General features: G+C 45.3%; 1 protein-coding gene across 1 annotated transcript in view; it reads left to right on the forward strand.

Annotated features, from left to right (window-relative positions):
- The window catches only part of si:dkey-22o22.2 (neural-cadherin), a 304012-nt gene that overhangs the window by 171945 nt on the left and 109218 nt on the right, over positions 1-22849 (forward strand). The window contains exons 4-5 of the mRNA XM_063054940.1: positions 8140-8344; positions 22607-22718. Coding sequence (XP_062911010.1) covers positions 8140-8344; positions 22607-22718 — 317 coding nt within the window. The remainder of the gene's footprint in view (positions 1-8139; positions 8345-22606; positions 22719-22849) is intronic.

The raw sequence follows: 22849 nt of genomic DNA on the forward strand, positions 1-22849 counted from the left end.
ATTGTGCTGTAGGTTTTCTATGTTTCTATGTTTCTAAGTAGCAAACAGGGTGGACAAAGAAGAGACAGTGGATGTCATTTACTTGTTTTCAGAAGGCATTTGATAAAGTGCCACACATGAAGCTGCGTAACAAGATATAATCCTATGGCGTTACAGGAAAGATACTGGCACAGATAGTCGAATGGCTGGCAGGTGGATACCGTGAGTGGGAATAAAAGGGACCTTTTCTGGTTGGCTTCCAGTGACTAGCGGTGCTCCTTAAGGGTCAGTATTGGGACTGCTGTTTTTCACGTTGTTTGACAATGATTTAGATAATGGAATCTGCTCTCACTCCATCCTCCCACCACCCCACTAGGAATAGGGTTCCCCTGGTCCTCACCTACCACCCCACCAGCCTCCGGGTCCAACATATTATTCTCCGTAACTTCCGCCACCTCCAACGGGATCCCACTACTAAGCACATCTTTCCCTCCCCCCCTCTCTCTGCATTCCGCAGGGATCGCTCCCTACACAACTCCCTTGTCCATTCGTCCCCCCATCCCTCCCCACTGATATCCCTCCTGGCACTTATCCGTGTAAGCGGAACAAGTGCTACACATGCCCTTACACTTCCTCCCTTACCACCATTCAGGGCCCCAAACAGTCCTTCCAGGTGAGGCATCACTTCACCTGTGAGTCGACTGGGGTGATATACTGCGTCCGGTGCTCCCGATGTGGCCTTTTATATATTGCTGAGACCCGACGCAGACTGGGAGACCGCTTTGCTGAACATCTACGCTCTGTCCGCCAGAGAAAGCAGGATCTCCCAGTGGCCACACATTTTAATTCCACATCCCATTCCCATTCTGACATGTCTATCCACGGCCTCCTCTACTGTAAAGATGAAGCCACACTCAAGTTGGAGGAACAACACCTTATATTCCGTCTGGGTAGCCTCCAACCTGATGGCATGAACATTGACTTCTCTAACTTCTGCTAGGCCCCACCTCCCCCTCGTACCCCATCTGTTACTCATTTTTATGCACACATTCTTTCTCTCACTCTCCTTTTTCTCCCTCTGTCCCTCTGAATATACCTCTTGCCCATCCTCTGGGTCACCACCCCCCCCCCCGTCTTTCTTCCCGGACCTCCTGTCCCATGATCCTCTCGTATCCCCTTTTGCCAATCACCTGTCCAGCTCTCGGCTCTATCCCTCCCCCTCCTGTCTTCTCCTATCATTTTGCATCTCCCCCTCCCCCTCCAACTTTCAAATCCCTTACTCACTCTTCCTTCAGTTAGTCCTGACGAAGGGTCTCGGCCTGAAACGTCGACTGTATCTCTTCCAATAGATGCTGCCTGGCCTGCTGCGTTCACCAGCAACTTTGATGTGTGTTGCTTGAATTTCCAGCATCTGCAGAATTCCTGTTGTTTGCGTTTAAATTCACTACTGCGAAGCCTCTTCCGGTGATGCCTACACCGAAGAAGTTTAGATCCTCTCTTCGACGGAAGTTCAGTGAAACCATCTCTCACTGCTCCCCATCTGTGATTTCTTCGGCTCTTCAACTTTTCGACCAGACTTTGACTCAAACTCGCTATCACTGCCATGTATCCTTTCTTGGAACGTGCCTCCGTCGCCAACTTACTCCAGTTGGCTTTAGGATTCGTTTCCAAGCCTCTCAATTTGGACCTTCTGAGGATCCCAGGTACTCACATTTTATTGACTCTGCCTCTCGCCGCTTCTCCCGTCAAGCTCTGAAGGCGACGCTCTCCGCCATGAGGAGGTACTTGGTGTCCCTATCCCAGACCCTTCCACACCTTCGGGACACTTTCTTCACCGTCTGTAATGGTCCTACCCGCTATTTCATCCTCCGTCGGATCCACGCCTGCAATCGCCGTTTCTTTGACTTTGTCATGTTAGGCAAAGATCGCAAGATCTTACATCTACGGACTCCAGAGCCTGCCGGCCCCGACGCTAGCAGGCATGAACTTTCAATTGCGGTCTCTGCCATTGATCTCGGCGGCTCCAACACCTCAGGACATATTCAAAACCCGGACTCCAGCAACGACCATGGACACCTTCACAGCGATTGCACAACCACCAACTGCGACTCCAGCCTTGAACTCCAGGCCGGGTCTTTATGTGCTGCTGTTGTGACTCCCGTCTCCCCTTCCCCCACCACCACTCCGCAGCCCCGTCTTCCTCAGATCCCACCGTCAACTCCTGGGCCCTCAGAGGCTCCATCTTCCTCTCACCCCAACCCTCCCCTCACCATTGACACCCCCAGCCTCCCCCCTCCCCCCTCTGATCCCAGCTCTCATCCGTGCCGGGTCTTTACCATCCCCTCCGACCTTCAACTGTCGGAGGCAGAACGCTCTGTTCTCAGTAAGGGCTTCACGTTTGTCCCCCTTCGCCCACACCTCAGCGAGTTCCGTGTTCGCCATGATGCGGAACTTTTCTTCCGCCGTCTCCGTCTCCGAGCCTACTTCTTCGGCAAGGACTCTTCCACCCCCACCGATGACCCCTTCTCCCGTCTTTAACCCTCCTTTTCTTCATGGACACCCCGCTCTGGTCTTCTGCCTGCTCTGGATCTCTTTATTGCCAACTGCCGACGGGACATCAACCGTCTCGACTTCACCGCACCTTGTCCCCATTCCAACCTCACTCCTTCGGAACGCTCTGCTCTCCACTCCCTCCGCACTAATCCTAACATTATTATTAAACCCGCTGATAAAGGGGGTGCTGTTGTAGTCTGGTGTACTGACCTCTACCTTGCCGAGGCACAGCGACAACTCGCGGATACCTCCTCTTATTTACCCCTCGATCGTGACCCCACTAAGGAGCACCAGGTCACCGACTTTATCCGCTCAGGGGATCTCCCATCCACTGCTACCAACCTTATAGTTCCCACACCCCGCACTTCCCGTTTCTACCTCCTACCCAAGATCCACAAACCTGCCTGTCCTGGCCGACCTATTGTCTCAGCTTGCTCCTGCCCCACCGAACTCGTTTCTGCATACCTCGACACGGTTTTATCACCCCTTGTTCAATCCCTTCCGACCTATGTTCGTGACACTTCTCACGCTCTTAAACTTTTCGATGATTTTAAGTTCCCTGGCCCCCACCGCTTTATTTTCACCATGGATGTCCAGTCCTTATATACTTCCATCCCCCATCAGGAAGGTCTCAGAGCTCTACGCTTTTTGGATTCCAGACCTTATCAGTTCCCCTCTACCACCACTCTGCTCCGTCTAGCGGAATTAGTCCTTACTCTTAATAATTTCTCCTTTTGCTCCTCCCATTTCCTCCAAACTAAAGGTGTAGCTATGGGCACCCGTATGGGTCCGAGCTATGCCTGCCTTTTTGTTGGGTTTGTGGAACAATCTATGTTCCGTGCCTATTCTGGTATCTGTCCCCCACTTTTCCTTCGCTACATCGACGACTGCATTGGCGCTGCTTCCTGCACGCATGCAGAACTCGTTGACTTTATTAACTTTGCCTCCAACTTTCACCCTGCCCTCAAGTTTACCTGGTCAATTTCCGACACCTCCCTCCCCTTTCTAGATCTTTCTGTCTCTGTCTCTGGAGACAGCTTATCCACTGATGTCTACTATAAGCCTACTGACTCTCACAGCTATCTGGACTATTCCTCTTCTCACCCTGTCTCTTGCAAAAACGCCATCCCCTTCTCGCAATTCCTCCGTCTCCGCCACATCTGCTCTCAGGATGAGGCTTTTCATTCTAGGACGAGGGAGATGTCTTCATTTTTTAAAGAAAGGGGCTTCCCTTCCTCCACTATCAACTTTGCTCTTAAACGCATCTCCCCCATTTCACGTACATCTGCTCTCACTCCATCCTCCCACCCCACTAGGAATAGGGTTCCCCTGGTCCTCACCTACCACCCCACCAGCCTCCGGGTCCAACATATTATTCTCCATAACTTCCGCCACCTCCAGCGGGATCCCACCACTAAGCACATCTTTCCCTCCCCCCCTCTCTCTGCATTCCGCAGGGATCGCTCCCTACACAACTCCCTTGTCCATTCGTCCCCCCTATCCCTCCCCACTGATATCCCTCCTGGCACTTATCCGTGTAAGCGGAACAAGTGCTACACATGCCCTTACACTTCCTCCCTTACCACCATTCAGGGCCCCAAACAGTCCTTCCAGGTGAGGCATCACTTCACCTGTGAGTCGACTGGGGTGATATACTGCGTCCGGTGCTCCCGATGTGGCCTTTTATATATTGCTGAGACCCGACGCAGACTGGGAGACCGCTTTGCTGAACATCTACGCTCTGTCCGCCAGAGAAAGCAGGATCTCCCAGTGGCCACACATTTTAATTCCACATCCCATTCCCATTCTGACATGTCTATCCACGGCCTCCTCTACTGTAAAGATGAAGCCACACTCAAGTTGGAGGAACAACACCTTATATTCCGTCTGGGTAGCCTCCAACCTGATGGCATGAACATTGACTTCTCTAACTTCTGCTAGGCCCCACCTCCCCCTCGTACCCCATCTGTTACTCATTTTTATGCACACATTCTTTCTCTCACTCTCCTTTTTCTCCCTCTGTCCCTCTGAATATACCTCTTGCCCATCCTCTGGGTCACCCCCCCCCGTCTTTCTTCCCGGACCTCCTGTCCCATGATCCTCTCGTATCCCCTTTTGCCTATCACCTGTCCAGCTCTCGGCTCTATCCCTCCCCCTCCTGTCTTCTCCTATCATTTTGCATCTCCCCCTCCCCCTCCAGCTTTCAAATCCCTTACTCACTCTTCCTTCAGTTAGTCCTGACGAAGGGTCTCGGCCTGAAACGTCGACTGCGCCTCTTCCTATAGATGCTGCTTGGCCTGCTGCGTTCACCAGCAACTTTGATGCGTGTTGCTTGAATTTCCAGCATCTGCAGAATTCCTGTTGTTTTTGTAGATAATGGAATTGATGGCTTTGTGGCAAAATTTGTGGATGACACGAAGATAGGTGGAGGGGTAGTTAATGCTGAGGAAGCAATGTGATTGCATCAGGACTTAGTCAAATTCGAAGAATGGGCAAAAGAGTGGCAGATGGAATACAGTGCTGGGAAATGTATGTTAATGCACTTTGGTAAAAGGAACAATAGTGCAGACTATTATCTAAATGGGAAGAAGGTTCAAACATCAGAGGTGCAGAGGGACTTAAGAGTCCTCGTACAAGACTCCCAGAAGGTTAATTTACAGGTTAAGTCTGTGGTAAAGAAGGCAAATGCAATGTTGGCATTTATTTCAAAGGGAATAGAATATAAGACCATTAGACCATAAAATATAGGAGCGGAAGTAGGCCATTCAGCCCATCGAGTCTGCTCCACCATTCAATCATGGGCTGATCTAATTTTTCCAGTCATCCCCACTACCCTGCCTTCTCCCCATACCCTTTGATGCCCTGGATAATCAAGAACCTATCTATCTCTGCCTTAAGTACACCTAATGACTTGGCCTCCACAGCTGCTTGTGGTAACAAATTCCATAGATTTACCACCCTCTGACTAAAGTCATTTCTCTGCATCTCTGTTCTAAATGGACGTCCTTCAATCCTGAAGTCATACCCTCTTGTCCTAGACTCGCCTACCATAGGGAATAACTTTGCTATATCTAATCTGTTCAGGCCTTTTAACATTCAGAATGTTTCTATGAGATCCCCCCCTCATTCGCCTGAACTCCAAGGAATATAGCCCAAGAGCTGCCAGACATTCCTCATACTGTAACCTTTTCATTACTGCAATCATTCTCGTGAATCTTCTCTGAGCTCTCTCCAATATCAGTATATCCTTTCTAAAATAAGGAGCCCAAAACTGCACACAATACTCCAAGTGTGATCTCACGAGTGCGTTATAGAGCCTCAACATCACATCCCTGCTCTTATATTCTATACCTCTAGAAATGAATGTCAACATTGCATTCGCCTTCTGCACCACTGACTCAACCTGGAGGTTAACCTTTAGGGTATTCTGCACAAGGACTCCCAAGTCCCTTTGCATCTCTGCATTTTGAATTCTCTCCCCATCTAAATAATAGTCTGCCCGTTTATTTCTTCCATCAAAGTGCATGACCATACATTTTCCAACATTGTATTTCATTTGCCACTTCTTTGCCATTCCCCCAAACTATCTAAGTCTCTCTGCAGGCTCTCTGCTTCCTCAACACTACCCGCTCCTCCATCTATCTTTGTATCATCGGCAAATTTAGCCACAAATCCATTAATCCCATAGTCCAAATCATTGACATACATCGTAAGAAGCTGTGGTCCCAACACTGACCCATGTGGAACTCCAGTGCTAACCGGCAACCAGCCAGAATAGGATCCCTTTATTCCCACTCTCTGTTTTCTGCTGATCAGTCAATGCTCCACCAATGCTAGGAACTTCCCTGTAATTCCATGGGCTCTTATCTTGCTAAGCAGCCTCATGTGCAGCACCTTATCAAAGGCCTTCTGAAAATCCAAGTACACTACGTCTACTGCATCTCTTTTGTCTACCCTGCTTGTAATTTCCTCAAAAAATTGCAGTAGGTTAGTCAGGCAGGATTTTCCTTCCAGGAAACCATGCTGGCTTTGGCCTATCTTGTCATGTGCCTTCAAGTTCTCTGTAATCTCATCCCTAACAATCGATTCCAACAACTTCCCAACCACTGATGTCAGGTTAACAGGTCTATAGTTTCCTTTCTGCTGCCTCCCACCCTTCTTGAATAGCAGAGTAACATTTGCAATTTTCCAGTCATATAAAAGTAATGAGATAATGCTGAGCCTTTATAACACACTAGTCAGGCCGCACTTGGAGTATTGTCAACAGTTTTGGGCCCCATATCCCAGAAAGGATTTGTTGTCATTGGAGAGAGTCCAGAGGAAGTTCACGAGGATGATGCCAGCAATGAAGGGGTTAATATATGAGGAGCATTTGGCAGCTTTGGGCCTGTACTCACTAGAATATAGAAGAATGCGGGGGAATCTCATTGAAACTTATTGAATGTTAAAAGGACTAGATAGGGTGGATGTTTCCTACAGTGAGGGGTGACCCTTTAGAACAGCGGTAGGGAGTATTTCTTTTAGCCAGAGAGTAGTGAATCTGTGGAATGCTCTGCCACATACTGTGCTGGAGGCCAATCCATGTGTATAGTTAAGGCGGAAGTTGGTCGTTTCCTGATCTGTTGGGGCATCAAAGGATATGGCAAGCAGGTAAGTGTATGGAGTTGAGTGGGATCCGGGATCAGCCACGATGGAATGGCGGAGCAGACTCAATGGGCTGAATGGTGTAATTCTGCTCCTATTGTAACCCTCAGGTTTGGCTGGCGGCGTTAGTTTAGGGAAGACAGTCACTGGCCCTGCCAAACATGTGAAATCTGAGGTGCAAAACCTCCTGTTTGGGTGGATGCTTTGTGATGTGTTCCCTGTTACAAATCAGTACCATAAAATAACAAACAGTACACATGTAATTAAACGATTTAGCTTTATAATTCTTAATTTGACTAGAGGGTTAGTAAAGAATACAAAAGGAAAAGGGCCCATTTTAATGAAAGAGTCTAATGTGCACATTGGAGCTCATGGTTTCCCTTCCATTAATCCTCCATCGATTTCCCCTGGGCATCGTCGACTCCTGATCCCATTCTAAGTCCACTTAGTCCTGCAGTCTATGACCTCTCCATTCTGACATCTTCATTCTCCATCTTCTGCCAAACAAAAGGCCACAAATACCTCATTCTCGGGCACACAAGAAAGGAAAAAGCCTCCTCTCATTGGACCACGCACATTCCAAAGCCCCCATTATCTCTAGTCATAACCCCAAAAGTGAAACCCTTCCCAGGGCGTTACACTATGTTTTATGGTCTTATCGTACATGGATGTGAGCGGTATGGAGGGCTCAGGTCCCTGTGTAGGTCAATGGGAGTTGGCAGTTTAAACGGTTTGGTATGGACTAGATGGGCAAAGGGCCTGTTTCTGTGCTGTAGTGTTCTATGTCTCAATGACTAAATGCAATACAGATATTAAGATAGATAGGAAAGCTGAATTTTAGAATTTGCAAGGTACTCATTGATTAGTGGATATTTTACGTTTGTACTTCATGGTGAATAAGAAACTATGTTATCCACAAGTAGTATTACATTTCCATAAAAAAATTATTCTTTCTTTTGTTAGAATTATCGTCGTGGAAGCCATTTCATTCCAGAGAAAGCCTTTATCCTATTCTCTGCTGATCAGTCCCAACAATCTCTTCAGTATCAACGAGGAGAACGGGGAGTTGAGTCTGATACACAGCATTGACTATGAAAGTGAACCTCACCTCTACCATCTGCTGGTCCGGGTGCAGGAAGCTGAGACAGGTCTCACCAGTGTCACTGAGGTATGAGGATGTTCAACCTATCTGCAAAAGACAACAAACTGAGCAAATACAGAAAGACAGAGTAAAATAAATAATAATAATAAATAAATAAGCAATAAGTATCGAGAACCTGAGTCCTTTAAAGTGAGTCTATAGGTTGTGGGAACAGTTCAGTGATGGGGCAAGTCAAGTTGAGTGAAGTTAACCCCTCTGGTTCAAGAGCCTGATAACTGTTCCTGAACCTGGTGGTGTGAGTCCCAAAGCCCGTGTACCTTCTTCCTGATGGCAGCAGTGAGTAGAGAGCATGGTCTGGATGGTAGGAGTTCTTGATGATGGATGCTGGTTTCCCGCGATAACGCTCTGTGTAAATGTAGGGGTGGGCTTTACCCATATCTTCTACTTTTTGTAGGATTTTCCATTCAAGGGCATCGGTGTTTCCATACCAGGCTGTGATGTAGCCAGTCAATACACTCTCCACCACACATCTGTAGAAGTTTGTCAAAGTTTTAGATGTCGTGCTGAATCTGTGCAAACTTCTAAGGAAGTAATATAGAAACACCATACTTGGAGGGCTTGGATGAGGAAGTGGAAGGGTGGGCTAATAAGTTTGCAGATGACAGGAAAGCAGCATCCATCATCAGGAAGTTGGTGGAACTGTGAATAGTGTAGAAGGCTACAGGATGTAGTGCTGGGCTGAGAATTGGCAGATGCATTTCAAACCAGAAGACGTGAAGTGATTCACTTTGGAAAGTTGAATTGGAAGGCAGAATACAGAGTTAATGGCAGGACTCTTAGCAGTGTGGAGGAACAGAGGGATTGTGGGGTCCTATGTCCATAGATCCCTCAAAGATGCCACACAAGTTGAGAAGATGGTTAAGAAGGCATATGGTGTGTTAACCTTATCAAATATTGAAACTAATCAAATATTGAAAGGGCTAGATAGAGTGAATGTAGAGAGGATGTTTCCTATCGTGTGGGAGAGTCTGGGACCAGAGGGCACATCTTCAGAATAAAGGGACACCCAATTGGAACAGAGATGAAGGAGAATTCCTTTTAGCCAGAGGGTGGTGAATCTGTGGAATTTATTGCCACAGACAGTTGTGGAGGCCAAGTCATTGTGTATATTTAAAGTGAAAATTGATCGAGTCTTGATTAGTCAGGGGATCAAAGATTACAGGTAGAAGGCAGGAGAATGGGATTCAGAGGGATAATAAATCATCCATGATCAAATGGTAGAGCAGACTTGATGGGCTGAATGGCCTAATTCTGTTCCCATATTCTATGGTCATATGGTCTCATGGGTCAGGCGCAACATCACCTGACCCACACTTAGTTTCTGACTACTGCATTTCGTGCATCTCTCCGTTGTCAAGGGTCAAAGTTTGCATGTCCTGTAATTAACCAATGCATCCCTTTAACCTTTCTGATGAGAATGTTCTGCCTCAATATGGGAAGGGCTGTGGTGATGACCCACTCCCGACAGTACTGTTGTGGCGATGACCCACTCCCGACAGTACTGTTGTGGCGATGACCCACTCCCGACAGTACTGTTGTGGCGATGACCCACTCCCGATAGTACTGTTGTGGTGATGACCCACTCCCGACAGTACTGTTGTGGTGATGACCCACTCCCGACAGTACTGTTGTGGCGATGACCCACTCCCGACAGTACTGTTGTGGCGATGACCCACTCCCGATAGTACTGTTGTGGCAGCAAGAACAAATGAAGAGCAGATATTTTAAACCAATGATCCCAAAGCCTCAGTCGAGGACACCTTCAAAAGACAATGCCTCAAAAAGGCAGCATCCACTATTCAGGATGCTCATCACCCAGGACTTGCCCTCTCCTCATTGTTGCCATCAAAGAGGAGACTCAGGAGACTGAAGACACACACTCAATGTTTTAGGAGCAGCATCTCCCCAGCATTGGATTTCTGAACGGCCCATGAATTTATGAACACTACCTTGTTATTCCACTTTTGCATGAGTTAACACAGAGTTTCTGCAGATGCTGGAAATCCAGAGTAACACATACAAAATGCTGGAGGAATTCAGCAGGTCAGGCAGCAACCAAGGAGAGAAAAAAAGTTGACTTTCTGAGCCAAAACCTTTCATTGGGCCCAGTATTGAACTGTACTGCTGGTACAAAACAAATTTCACAACATATTGTATGTCTGTGATGTTATTTTTTATTTTATTTTATTGAGATACAGCTGGAAGTAGGCCCTTCCAGACAATTAAACACCACACCACCCATCAACCCCTGGTTTAACCCTCGCCTAATCACAGGACAATTCTACCGACCGGTATGTCTGAAATGGGGGAGGAAACCGGAGCTCCCAGAGGAAACCCACACAGTGACGGGGAGAGACATACAACTCCTTACAGGCTGGTGTAATGTGAACAAAATCACTGGAGAGACACAGCTGACAGACATGAAATAGTCTTTTATTCAACAAAATGAGACACAGGCATCATACTGAGGCCCCTTCAGAGGAAGAGGCCTGCTCCACCCAACATTACATGTCATTGTATATGCTAAAGATCAAAAGGAAATTCTATATTTGCAATGTATATACAATGCTTCCTTTAAATTACATATAACTTTCACACCACCTTCTTCACACCCACACACCAGACAACCAAAGCCAATGTTAATCCGCGTTGTCTGGTTTTTCAGTTAACGGCTCTAGGAACCTATTGTCCAGAGCTGCATTTTAAATTTAATCTCTAGTCCATGATCAGGTCTGAAGTTAGTTGCTGAAGTTAATATTTTGCTATATAACCTAACTTCAGAATACAGGCAGCAGTGAGAAATGAACCCAGGTGGCTGTTAAAGCATTTTGCTCACCACAATGCTACCATGCCAACCACGAAGTTTAAAACCTGATTCTGATTCTGAATAGTTCAGAGCAAATTCTAAAGCCTTTCTTTTGCTTTAACAGGAAGTGTACAGAAATGCAGTATTCTGTCTTTCCATCTTAAATGAGGAAGTCATATAAAGTGAGATTGTTTGAGATCAATAGTATGTTAGAAATCGACAGCCAAATTAAAGCCATTTTTGCAGAGGGTGATGCAGATTGGGTAAACAACAAAGGCACAGATTTTCTGACAAGACTTTCTTTGAGGAAACGCCCTGGAGCCGCCTTAAGCCCACTCTCAAGCTGTTGCGCTCCTGATTAATAGACTTGCTCTCTTCCAATATGGGCACCATCTGTGAATCCACACATGAAAATGCCAGTAATCCTGTCGTGTAATACTCCTGCTTGGACCAAGTGCTGACACTTTCTGAGCTGATTTTAATGAAATTATTTGTCATATGGTCTGGGCAATTATTTTTCTTTTGCTTGATTGAATTTGGTTAAGGAATTTTTTTTAGTCAAGATTCAAGATGCTAGACAGTTTAATGCAATTCCTGTACACAAGTGTAAGGAAAATGAAATAATTGTTTCTCCAGATCTGATACGGCACAAAAAAAATCCTACAAAAGTTAAAAAATATAATAATAATAATGATAATAATGACAAATTTCAGAAAATATTACATAGATTCAAATGCACTTAGATTAACACTACCTAGGACAGAAGTGGGAAAAGGAATAAGAGACATTAAAAATCTACACAACAGTTAGATAAATCTTCTAAGGATAGACTTTCAACAATGAAAACAGGAATCTGCACTCCACGCAAGCGTGTGCATTTCTGATAAGAAGTAAATACACCACTGAACTTAAATGTGACTACGACTCAGGAAAATGAAGACATTATCATTATTGAAGAAAACATTAACCAATGGAAGAGCACGACCTCCATGGAAGACATCCCCATGATCTGAGCAGACTAGATGTCAACAAGGAAGCGTCAAACGCCTGACTCAGAGTTGGAGACCTCTTCCCAGAAGCACAAAGGTTCCTTGTAGCAATAACACAAAAAAAATCAAAAATGCATAATAGAAGTCCAGCAAGTTCAAGAGATAAATATAGACAATGCCAAGAGAAACCAAAAACAATCCAACACATTACAGGATCCTGTAGCAGTTTAACGCACTCTTACACAGACACAATCAAGTGGCAAACGTCATTCACCAACATCTTGCTTTAAAATACAAACTCTTAAAAGAAATCATACCTTACTATAAATACAAGCCTGATCAAGCTTCAGAGTCAGAATATCACAAATTATATTACGACCAATCTGTTATTACAGATAGGGCAATCCATAATAACTGTCTGGATATAATAATACAGAATAAACAAGCAAGAACAACTTATTTAATAGATAGAATCATTCCAAACACACATAACTTACAGAATTCAATAAGTGAAAAACACCAGAAATATGCTGAATTAAAAGAGGAAATTGAAAGACTATGGAACATGAAGAGGGTATACATTGTCCCGATAGTGATATCTACAACTGATGTCATCCCAAAGGCACTACACAATGGCATTAAACAATTAGGGGTATACAGCAATATTTATATAAATCTCCATAAAGCCACAATACTAAACACCACTAGAATAGTCTGTAAGTTCCTAGCAACTGAGAAATGAGTGTGGTTACCAACCTGAGCTGAGAAAAAATAATAATAAAACACAATAAATATAAATACATAAGAAAGATTCTATAAATAGATTGATTGTATGTTTATAATGTATGGCTAGGTTGTACATAAGGTGACTGACAGGAAATAATAAAGTCGTGGGTGGAGGTGTTGGTCAGCCTTCCTGCTTAGGGAAAGTAACTGTGAGATATCTAAGTAAGTGAACAAGCATGAGAAAAAGAATTCTGGGCGTAATCACGTCGTATCTCAAAGTTCAAAGGAAATTTGTTATCAAAGTACAAATATGTCACCTTCTACTACGCTGTGATTCATTTCCTTGTGGGCATTCACAGTAATTACAGAGTGTAGCGTTTTGAGTTCAGGAGAAATACACTCAGTGGCCACTTTATCAGGGACATCTGTACCCCTGCTCATTGAAAGTTCAAAGTAAAGTTTACTATTAAAGTACATTTATGTTGCCATATACAACTCTGAGATTCATTGTCCTGTGGGCATACTCAGCAAATCTATGGAACAGTAACCGTAACAGAGTCAATGAAAAATAAAATATGGTGCAGAAGACAACTAACTGTGTAAATGCAAATATAAATAAATAGCAATAAATAATGAGGAATTGAGATAATGAGATAAAGAATTCTTAAAGTGAGATCATTGATTGTAGGAACATGTCAATGCATGGGTAAGTGAGTGTAGTTATCCCCTTTTGTTCAAGAGCCTGATGATTAAGGGATAATAACTGTTCTTAAACCTGGTGGTGTAAGTCCTGAGGCACTTGTACCTTCTACCTGATGGCAACAGCAAGAAAAGAGCATGGCCTTGGTGCCAGGTGATGAACTACTTGACCGACTTCACATGCGTGACCTCGTCAAAGGCCTTGCTAAAGTCCATGTAGACAATACGGACTGCCTCACTTTCTCAACTTTACTGGTAACTTTCTCGAAAATAAGGTCTCTATAAGACTGGTTATAAGGTCTGCCACACACAAAGCCATGCTGACTATCCTTAATCATAAGACCATAAGACATAGGAGCAGAATTAGGCCATCTGGCCCATTGAGGCTGCTCCACCATTCAATCATGGCTGATCCTTTGTTTTAATCTCCTCCTCAACCCCAGTTCCCGGCCTTCTCCCCATAACCTTTGATGCCATGTCCATTCAAGAACCTATCTATCTCTGCCTTAAGTATACCCAACGACCTGGCCTCCACAGCTGCATGTGGCAACAAATTCCACAAATTCACCACCCTTTGGCTAAAGAAGACCTCTTGAAATGAATGCTAACATGGCATTTGCCTTCCTCACCACTGACTCAACCTGCAAGTTAACCTTCAGGGTGTTCTGCACAAGGACTCCCAAGTCCCTCTGCATCTCAGATTCCTGGATTTTCTCCCCATTTAGAAAACAGTCCACACATTTAATTCTACTACCAAAGCGCATGACCATGCATTTTCCAACATTGTATTTCATTTGCTACTTTCTTGCCCATTCTCCTAATCTGTCGAAGTCCTTCTGCATCCTACCTGTTTCCTCAGCACTAGCTGTCCCTCCACCAATCTTCGTATCATCTGCAAACTTGGCAACAAAGTCATCTATTCCATCATCTAAATCATTTATATACAGCATAAAAAGAAGCGGTGCCAACAACGACCGCTGCAGAACATCACTAGTCACTGGCAGCCAACTAGAAAAGGATCCTTTTATTCCCGCTCACTGCCTCCTACCAATCATCCAATGCTCTAACCATGTTAGTAACTTTACTGTAATACCATGGGCTCTTAACTTGGTAAGAAGCCTCATGTGTGGCACTTTGTCAAAGGCCCTCCTGATTTCTTTCTTAAGTGTTCCCTTGCATTTTTTATATTCCACAAGCTCCTCATTTGTTCCTACCTGCCAACACCTGCCATGCTCCTCCTTCTTTTACGTAACCAGGACCTCAATATCTCTCGAAAACCAATGTCCCCTTCACTTGTTATCCCTACCTTTTATTGTGGCAGGCACATACAAGCTTTGTACTCTCAACATTTCACTTTTGTTGGCCTCCTACTTACCAAGTACACCTTTACCAGAAAACATCCTGTCCCAATCTAAACTTTCCAGATCTTTCCGATACCATCAATATTGACCTTTCTCCAGTTTAGAATCTCTACCCGAGGACCAGACCTATCTTTTTCCATAATTACTTTGAAACTAATGGCATTGTGATCACTAGATGCAAAGTGTTCCCCTACACAAAATTCTGTCACCTGCCCTGTCACATTACCTGATAGCAGATCAGGTATCACACACTCTGTCATTGGGACTTCTAGGTACCGATGAAGGAAAGTTCCCTGAACACATTTGAAAAACATTTTTCCATGCCAGCTCTTTTACAGTATAGGAGTCCCAGTCAATATGTAGAAAGTTAAAATCACCTGCTAGCACAGCTTTATGTTTCTTGCAACAGTCTGTGATCTCTTTACAAACTTGTTCCTCTAAATCCAATGGACTGTTGTGTACTCTGTAATGCAATCCCAATAATATGGGATTCTGTAATGTAGGAATGTCATGTAATCCCAGTAATAAAGGTATCCCAATACCTTTCATATTAGAACATAAAAATCTACAGTACATTACAGGCCCTTTGACCCACAATGTTGTGCTGACCATATAACCTACTCTAGAGACTGCCTAGAATTTCCCTTGTACATAGCCCTCTATCTTCTAAACTCCATGTACCTTTCTAAGAAGCTGTTAAAAGACCATATTGTATCCACTTCCACTGCTGCTGCCGGCAGTACATTCCATGCATCCACCACTGTGTGAAAAATTTACCCCTGACATCCCCTCAGTACCTATTTCCAAGCGCCTTAAAACTATGGCCTCTCGTATTAGCCATTCCAGCCCTGGGAAAAAGCCTCTGGCTATCCACATGATCAATGCCTCACGTCATCTTACACACCTCTCATCATCTTATATGTATTCCTCTGTTCTACCCATAAAGCCTCATTAGAAGAGTTCTCCAGACTGTCATGGCTGACCACTACCATGACATTTTCCCTGGCTAGTAATGCCACCCCTCCTCCTTTAAAACCTGCCGCTCTATCCCATTTAAAACAGAACTCTGGAATATTGAGCTGCGAGTCCTGCCCCTCCTACAACTAGGTTTCACTAATGGCTACAATATCATAATTCCATGCCCTGAGCTCATCTGCCTTTTTTACGTTGCTTCTTGCATTGAAATATAACATTAGTCCCACCATGCCCGACCTTTTGATTCCTGGCTTAGTATGTAGGCTTAACAGCATTTATTTCTACAATCTCTCCACTATCTGTTCTGGTACTCTGGGTCCCATCCACCTGCAACTCTAGTTTAAACCACCCTGTGCAGAATTAACAAACCTTCCCACCAGGATATTAGTCTCCATCCAGTTCAGGTACAAACCCTCCCCTCTGTACAGTCCCCACCCTCCCTGGAAGAGAGCCCAATGATCCAGAAATCTGAAGACTGTATAATCTTCCTAGTTCTGACCTCACTAGCACGTGGCACAGGCAGCAATCCTGCGATCACAACCCTGGAGCTCCTGCCCTTTAACTTAGCACCTAACTCTCTAAACTCCCTATGTAGAACCTCGTCACTTGTCCTACCCATGTCATTGGTACCTACATGGACCATGACCTCTGGCTGTTCACCCTCCCACTTAAGAATGCTGTGGACTCGATTTGAGATGTCCCTGACACTGGCACTCGGGAATCAATATACCTTCTTACAAGCTCTTCTTTCAGTTAGTCCTGACGAAGGGTTTCGGCCCGAAACGTCGACTGTACCTCTTCCTAGAGATGCTGCGTTCATCAGCAACTTTTGTGTGTGGGAATCGCGTTTTCAAACACATATCCTCCTTTCTGTTCTGCTAACCAACAAATCCCCTGTCACTACAGCATGCCTCTTCTTCCCCTTTCCCTCCTGAGCCACAGAGCCAGACTCAGTGTCAGAGACCTGACCGCTGTGGCTTTCCTGTGGCGGGTCATTCCCACCTCCCCGCCAACAGTATCCCGAGAGGTATACCTGTTGTTGAGGGGAGCAGCCACGGGGGTATTCTGCAGTTGCTGCTGCTCGACTTTCCTCCTCCTGACGATCACCCAGTCACCTACGTCCTGCACTCTGAGAGTAACTACATCCCTGTATGAGTTGTCCATCAACCCCTTCAGCCTCCTCAATGAACCAGAATCAGAATCGGGTTTATTATCACCGGCAAGTGTTGTGAAATTTGTTAACCTAGCAGCAGCAGTTCAATGCAATACATAATATAGAAGAAGAAGAAAAGAATAATAATAAATAGATAAATTACTGTATATGTTTATTGAATAGATTAAAAATCGTGCAAAACAGAAATAATATATATTAAAAAGTGAGGTAGTGTTCACGGGTTCAATGTCCATTTAGGAATCGGATGGCAGAGGGGAAGAAGCTGTTCCTGAATCGCTGAGTGTGTGCCTTCAAACTTCTGTACCCCCTACCCATGGTAACAATGAGAAAAGGGCATGCCCTGGGTGCTGGAGGTCCTTAATAATGGACGCTGCCTTTCTGAGACACCGCTCCTTGAAGATGTCCTGGGTACTTTGTAGGTTAGCACCAAAGATGGAGCCGACTAAATTTACAACCCTCTGCAGCTTCTTTCAGTCCTGTGCCCCTCCATACCAGACAGTGATGCAACCTATCTGAATGCTCTCTATGGTGCATCTAGAAGTTTTTGAGTGTTTCTGCTGACATGCCAAATCTCTTCAAACCCCTAATGAAGTATAGTCACTGTCTTGCCTTCTTTATAACTACATCGACATGTTGGAACCAGGTTAGGTCCTCAGAGATCTTGACACTCAGGAACTTGAAACTGCTCACTCTCTCCACTTCTGATCCCTCTATGAGGATTCGTATATGTTCCTTCATCTTACCCTTCCTGAAGTCCACAATTAGCTCTTTCATCTTACTGACGTTGACTGCCAGGTTGTTGCTGTGACACCACTCCACTAGTTGGCATATCTCACTCCTGTACGCCCTCTCATCACCATCTGAAATTCTACCAACAATGGCGGTATCATCAGCAAATTTATAGATAGTATTTGAGTTATTCCTAGCCACACAGTCTTAGGTATAGAACAGTGGGCTAAGCACACACCCCTGAGCTGCACCAGTGTTGATCGTCAGTGAGGAGGAGATGTTATCACCAATCCGCACAGATTGTGGCCTTCCGGTTAGGAAGCTGAGGAACCAATTGCAGAGGGAGGTACAGAGGCTCAGGTTCTGTAACATATCAATCAGGATTGTGGGAATGATGATGTTGAATGCTGAGCTATAGTCGATGAGCAGCATCCTGACATAGGTGTTTGTATTGTCCAGATGGTCTCAGGCTGGGGTAAAGAGCCATTGAGATTGCATCTGCCATTGACCTATTGTGGCGATAGGCAAATTGCAATGGGTCCAGGTCCTTGCTGAGGCAGGAGTTCAGTCTAGTCTTGACCACTCTCTCAAAGCATTTCATCACTGTCGATGTGAATGCTACTGGGGGATAGTCATTAAGGCAGCCCACATTATTCTTCTTAGGCACTGGTATAATTGTTGCCTTTTTGAAGCAAGTGGGAATTTCCGCCCATAGCAGTGAGAGGTTGAAAATGTCCTTGAACACGCCCGCCAGTTGGTTGGCACAGGTTTTCAGAGCCTGACCAGGTACTCCATCAGAGCCTTCCGCCTTGCGAGGGTTCACTCTCTTTAAAGACAGACTAACATCAGCCTCTGAGACAGAGATCACTGGGTGCAGCAGGGATCTTCACAGCTGTAGTTATATTCTCCTTTTCAAAGTGGGCATAGAAGGCGTTGAGTTCATCTGGTAGTGAAACATCACTGCCATTCATGCTATTGAGTTTTGCTTTGTAGGAAGAAATGTCTTGCAAACCCTGCCAGAGTTGTTGTACATCCGATGTTGCCTCCAACCTCGTTCGAAATTGTCTCTCCGCCATTGAAATAGCCCTCCACAAGTCATACCTGGTTTTCTGGTACGGACCTGGGTCACCGGACTTGAATGCCTCAGAATGCCAGAGTTCATCAGTGCTCAATTTCCTTAACGCGGAGCGTTAGAAGCTACGGCTGGATGTGCTTCTTACAGGTGTAGTCTTCAGGGACTCGAGAGGTCTCCCTGCCTTCCCACATCTGCAAGAGGAGCTTTCCACTATACAGCCTGGCACTCTCACTGCTCTAAACATGCAATAAGAAAGAAAGAAAAAACAAGCAACAAAAAAAATTATCTACAGCCTCCATCACTCTTCAGCAAAGCCTTGATGAGCCAAATTCTCTAATCCCCACTTTAACATTGGCCCACTCTCACAATAGCTGCTCTGCTTAAATCTAACTTCTTTTTATCAGAGCAACACACACAAAATGCTGGAGGAACTCAGCAGGCCAGACAGCATCTATGGAAAAGAGTAAACAGATATTGTTTCAGGCCAAGGTGTCGACTGTTTACTCTTTTCCATAGATGCTGCCTGGCCTGCTGAGTTCCTCCAGCATCTTGTGTGTGTTGCTTGGATTTCCAGCATCTGCAGATTTTCTCTTGTTTCGTTTTATTGGACCTTGCCAAGTGCCTAATTATCAACAATCAAATGTCTCCTTGGGAACTGGGTACACTAAAATTGCCAACTGCCCCCATTTGCTCTTTTGAACTCTCTCTCCTTCTATGCAATGCACTGTCTCCATGGGAACTGTGGCATGAAAAATGTGCGAACTGCCTTTTTAAACTCTCTCTCCCGCCTTTTTAAACTCTCTCTCCCGTATTCCAATGTTTCCTCAGGAAATGTGGTGCACAAAAATTTGTTCAGACCAGATATCAGAATGGGGAAAAATGTAATCTACTCTGTAAGTGATCTTAGAAACATAGAAACATAGAAAATAGGTGCAGGAGTAGGCCATTCGGCCCTTCGAGCCTGCACCGCCATTTAGTATGATCATGGCTGATCATCCAACTCAGAACCCCGCCCCAGCCTTCCCTCCATACCCCCTGACCCCCGTAGCCACAAGGGCCATATCTAACTCCCTCTTAAATATAGCCAATGAACTGGCCTCAACTGTTTCCTGTGGCAGAGAATTCCACAGATTCACCACTCTCTGTGTGAAGAAGTTTTTCCTAATCTCGGTCCTAAAAGGCTTCCCCTCTATCCTCAGACTGTGACCCCTCGTTCTGGACTTCCCCAACATCGGGAACAATCTTCCTGCATCTAGCTTGTCCAATCCCTTTAGGATCTTATACGTTTCAATCAGATCCCCCCTCAATCTTCTAAATTCCAACGAGTACAAGCCCAGTTCATCCAGTCTTTCTTCATATGAAAGTCCTGCCATCCCAGGAATCAATCTGGTGAACCTTCTTTGTACTCCCTCTATGGCAAAGATGTCTTTCCTCAGATTAGGGGACCAAAACTGCACACAATACTCCAGGTGTGGTCTCAACAAGGCCTTGTACAACTGCAGTAGTTCCTCCCTGCTCCTGTACTCGAATCCTCTCGCTATAAATGCCAGCATACCATTCGCCTTTTTCACCGCCTGCTGTACCTGCATGCCCACTTTCAATGACTGGTGTATAATGACACCCAGGTCTCGTTGCACCTCCCCTTTTCCTAATCGGCCACCATTCAGATAATAATCTGTTTTCCTATTTTTGCTACCAAAGTGGATAACTTCACATTTATCCACATTAAATTGCATCTGCCATGAATTTGCCCACTCACCCAACCTATCCAAGTCACCCTGCATCCTCTTAGCATCCTCCTCACTGCTAACCCTGCCACCCAGCTTCGTGTCATCCGCAAACTTGGAGATGCTGCATTTAATTCCCTCATCCAAGTCATTAATATATATTGTAAACAACTGGGGTCCCAGCACTGAGCCTTGCGGTACCCCACTAGTCACCGCCTGCCATTCTGAAAAGGTCCCGTTTATTCCCACTCTTTGCTTCCTGTCTGCTAACCAATTCTCCACCCACACCAATACCTTACCCCCAATACCGTGTGCTTTAAGTTTGCACACTAATCTCCTGTGTGGGACCTTGTCAAAAGCCTTTTGAAAATCCAAATATACCACATCCACTGGTTCTCCCCTATCCACTATACTAGTTACATCCTCAAAAAATTCTGAGATTCGTCAGACATGATTTTCCTTTCACAAATCCATGCTGACTTTGTCCGATCATTTCACCGTTTTCCAAATGTGCTGTTATCACATCCTTGATAACTGACTCCAGCAGTTTCCCCACCACCGACGTTAGGCTAACTGGTCTATAATTCCCCGGTTTCTCTCTCCCTCCTTTTTGACCATGGAATGATTGTTGGTGCCAGACAGGGTAGTTTGAGTATCTCAGAAACTGATCACCTGGGATTTTCACACAAAGTAGTATCTAGAGTTTACAAAGGATGGTGGAGAACAAAATAACATCCAGTTCTGTGGGCGAAAGCACCTTGTTAATGAGAGAGGTCAGAGGGGAATGGCCAGACTGATTCAAGCTAACAGGAAGGTGACAGTAACTCAAATAATGACACGGTGGTGTGCAGAAGAACATCTGTGAACGCTCAACACCCTTTATGGGGGAAAAGTGATGTTTCAGGTCAAAGACTCCTGGTCAGAACAAACTGTTCTTGACCACATTAGGGGTGCCAAGGCAGTGCAGTGGTTTGTGAGACTCTGATACAGCTTGGGCCATCGGAGGTTGGAGTTCATTTCCAGAGCTCCCTGTAAGGCGTTTTTGTAAACCACGGGTGTTTCCTCCCAAAGGCCAAAGACGTACTGGTAGTTGGTTAATTGGTCATGGTAAATTGTCCTGCGATTAACTGTTGCCCGTTGTATCCAACAATGACAGGAGACCTGTGTGGGAAAGTTTTTGAAGTGGAAAAATCATTGCACTGGGGAGCTCCACTCTCTCGACCTCCAGTGGAATGAGTAGTTGTCACAAACTGGGTCTACCTTGGTTACAGTGGATGACTGTGACTTTCTCTGTGCCTTGTCATGCCCTTCGCTCTCTACAAAACGTTACAGCATCACTTTCCTGGCCGTTGGATCTCCCTGTTGATCTCATACGCCCAGTTCACTGGGGCTCACTTGACTTCGCATATTAGGACAGGCATGTTCCTATCTCAACAGGGTAGGAGGAACGCCAGCTGTCCTGCAGTTAGGGTAGTGTTAAATAGGTGGAGATACATCTCTTCCAAACGAGGTGTAAGGTGCTCCTTCCCTCTGCTAGCCTGTGGGTCACCATTGGACAAGGTGTAGCACCTGCTTAGCCCCCCCCCCCCCGATCAGGGTCATGTGAAGTCATGGGAGCAGATGGGGGATGGTTGTACGAGAGGCCGGTGTATATCACAAGTCCTGCTTATGCGACCACTGACACCAGGGAGACAATCTCAGAAGAGTATTGATAATGGCTGGGATCATGTGTCTGGTAAAGACACTGCCCAGAAGAAGGCAATGGCAAACCACTTCTGTAGTAAAATTATCCAAGAACAATCATGATCATGGAAAGACCATGATCACCCATGTCACACATAATGAATGAAGAAACTAAGTAGGTGGGTTTCTGGGCGGTGCGTCTCATTGGCCCGGAAGGGCCTGTTCCACACTGCATCTCTAATTAAATAAATCAGACAGGTCAAACAAATTCCATGTTATCCTGCTTAGTTTCTGATTTCCACTGTTGTCTGATCTTTTTTCCAGGTGGTAATCCACATCACTGATGAAAACGACTGCACGCCGGAGTTCCTGCATTCTATCTACAGCTGTGATAACATTCCTGAGAACATTCCCATTGGAACCTCTTTGCTGCAAGGTTGTACATACGTTTCTTATAACAGCCAGGATGTAAAGATGAGTCGTTATGAGGCATTGCTCAGACTGCACTTGGAGTATTGACAGCAGCCTTGGGCCCCTTATCTAAGAAAAGATGTGCTGACATTGGAG

This window comes from Mobula hypostoma, chromosome 1, assembly GCF_963921235.1.
Source record: "Mobula hypostoma chromosome 1, sMobHyp1.1, whole genome shotgun sequence".
NCBI classification, from domain to species: Eukaryota; Metazoa; Chordata; class Chondrichthyes; order Myliobatiformes; family Myliobatidae; genus Mobula; species Mobula hypostoma.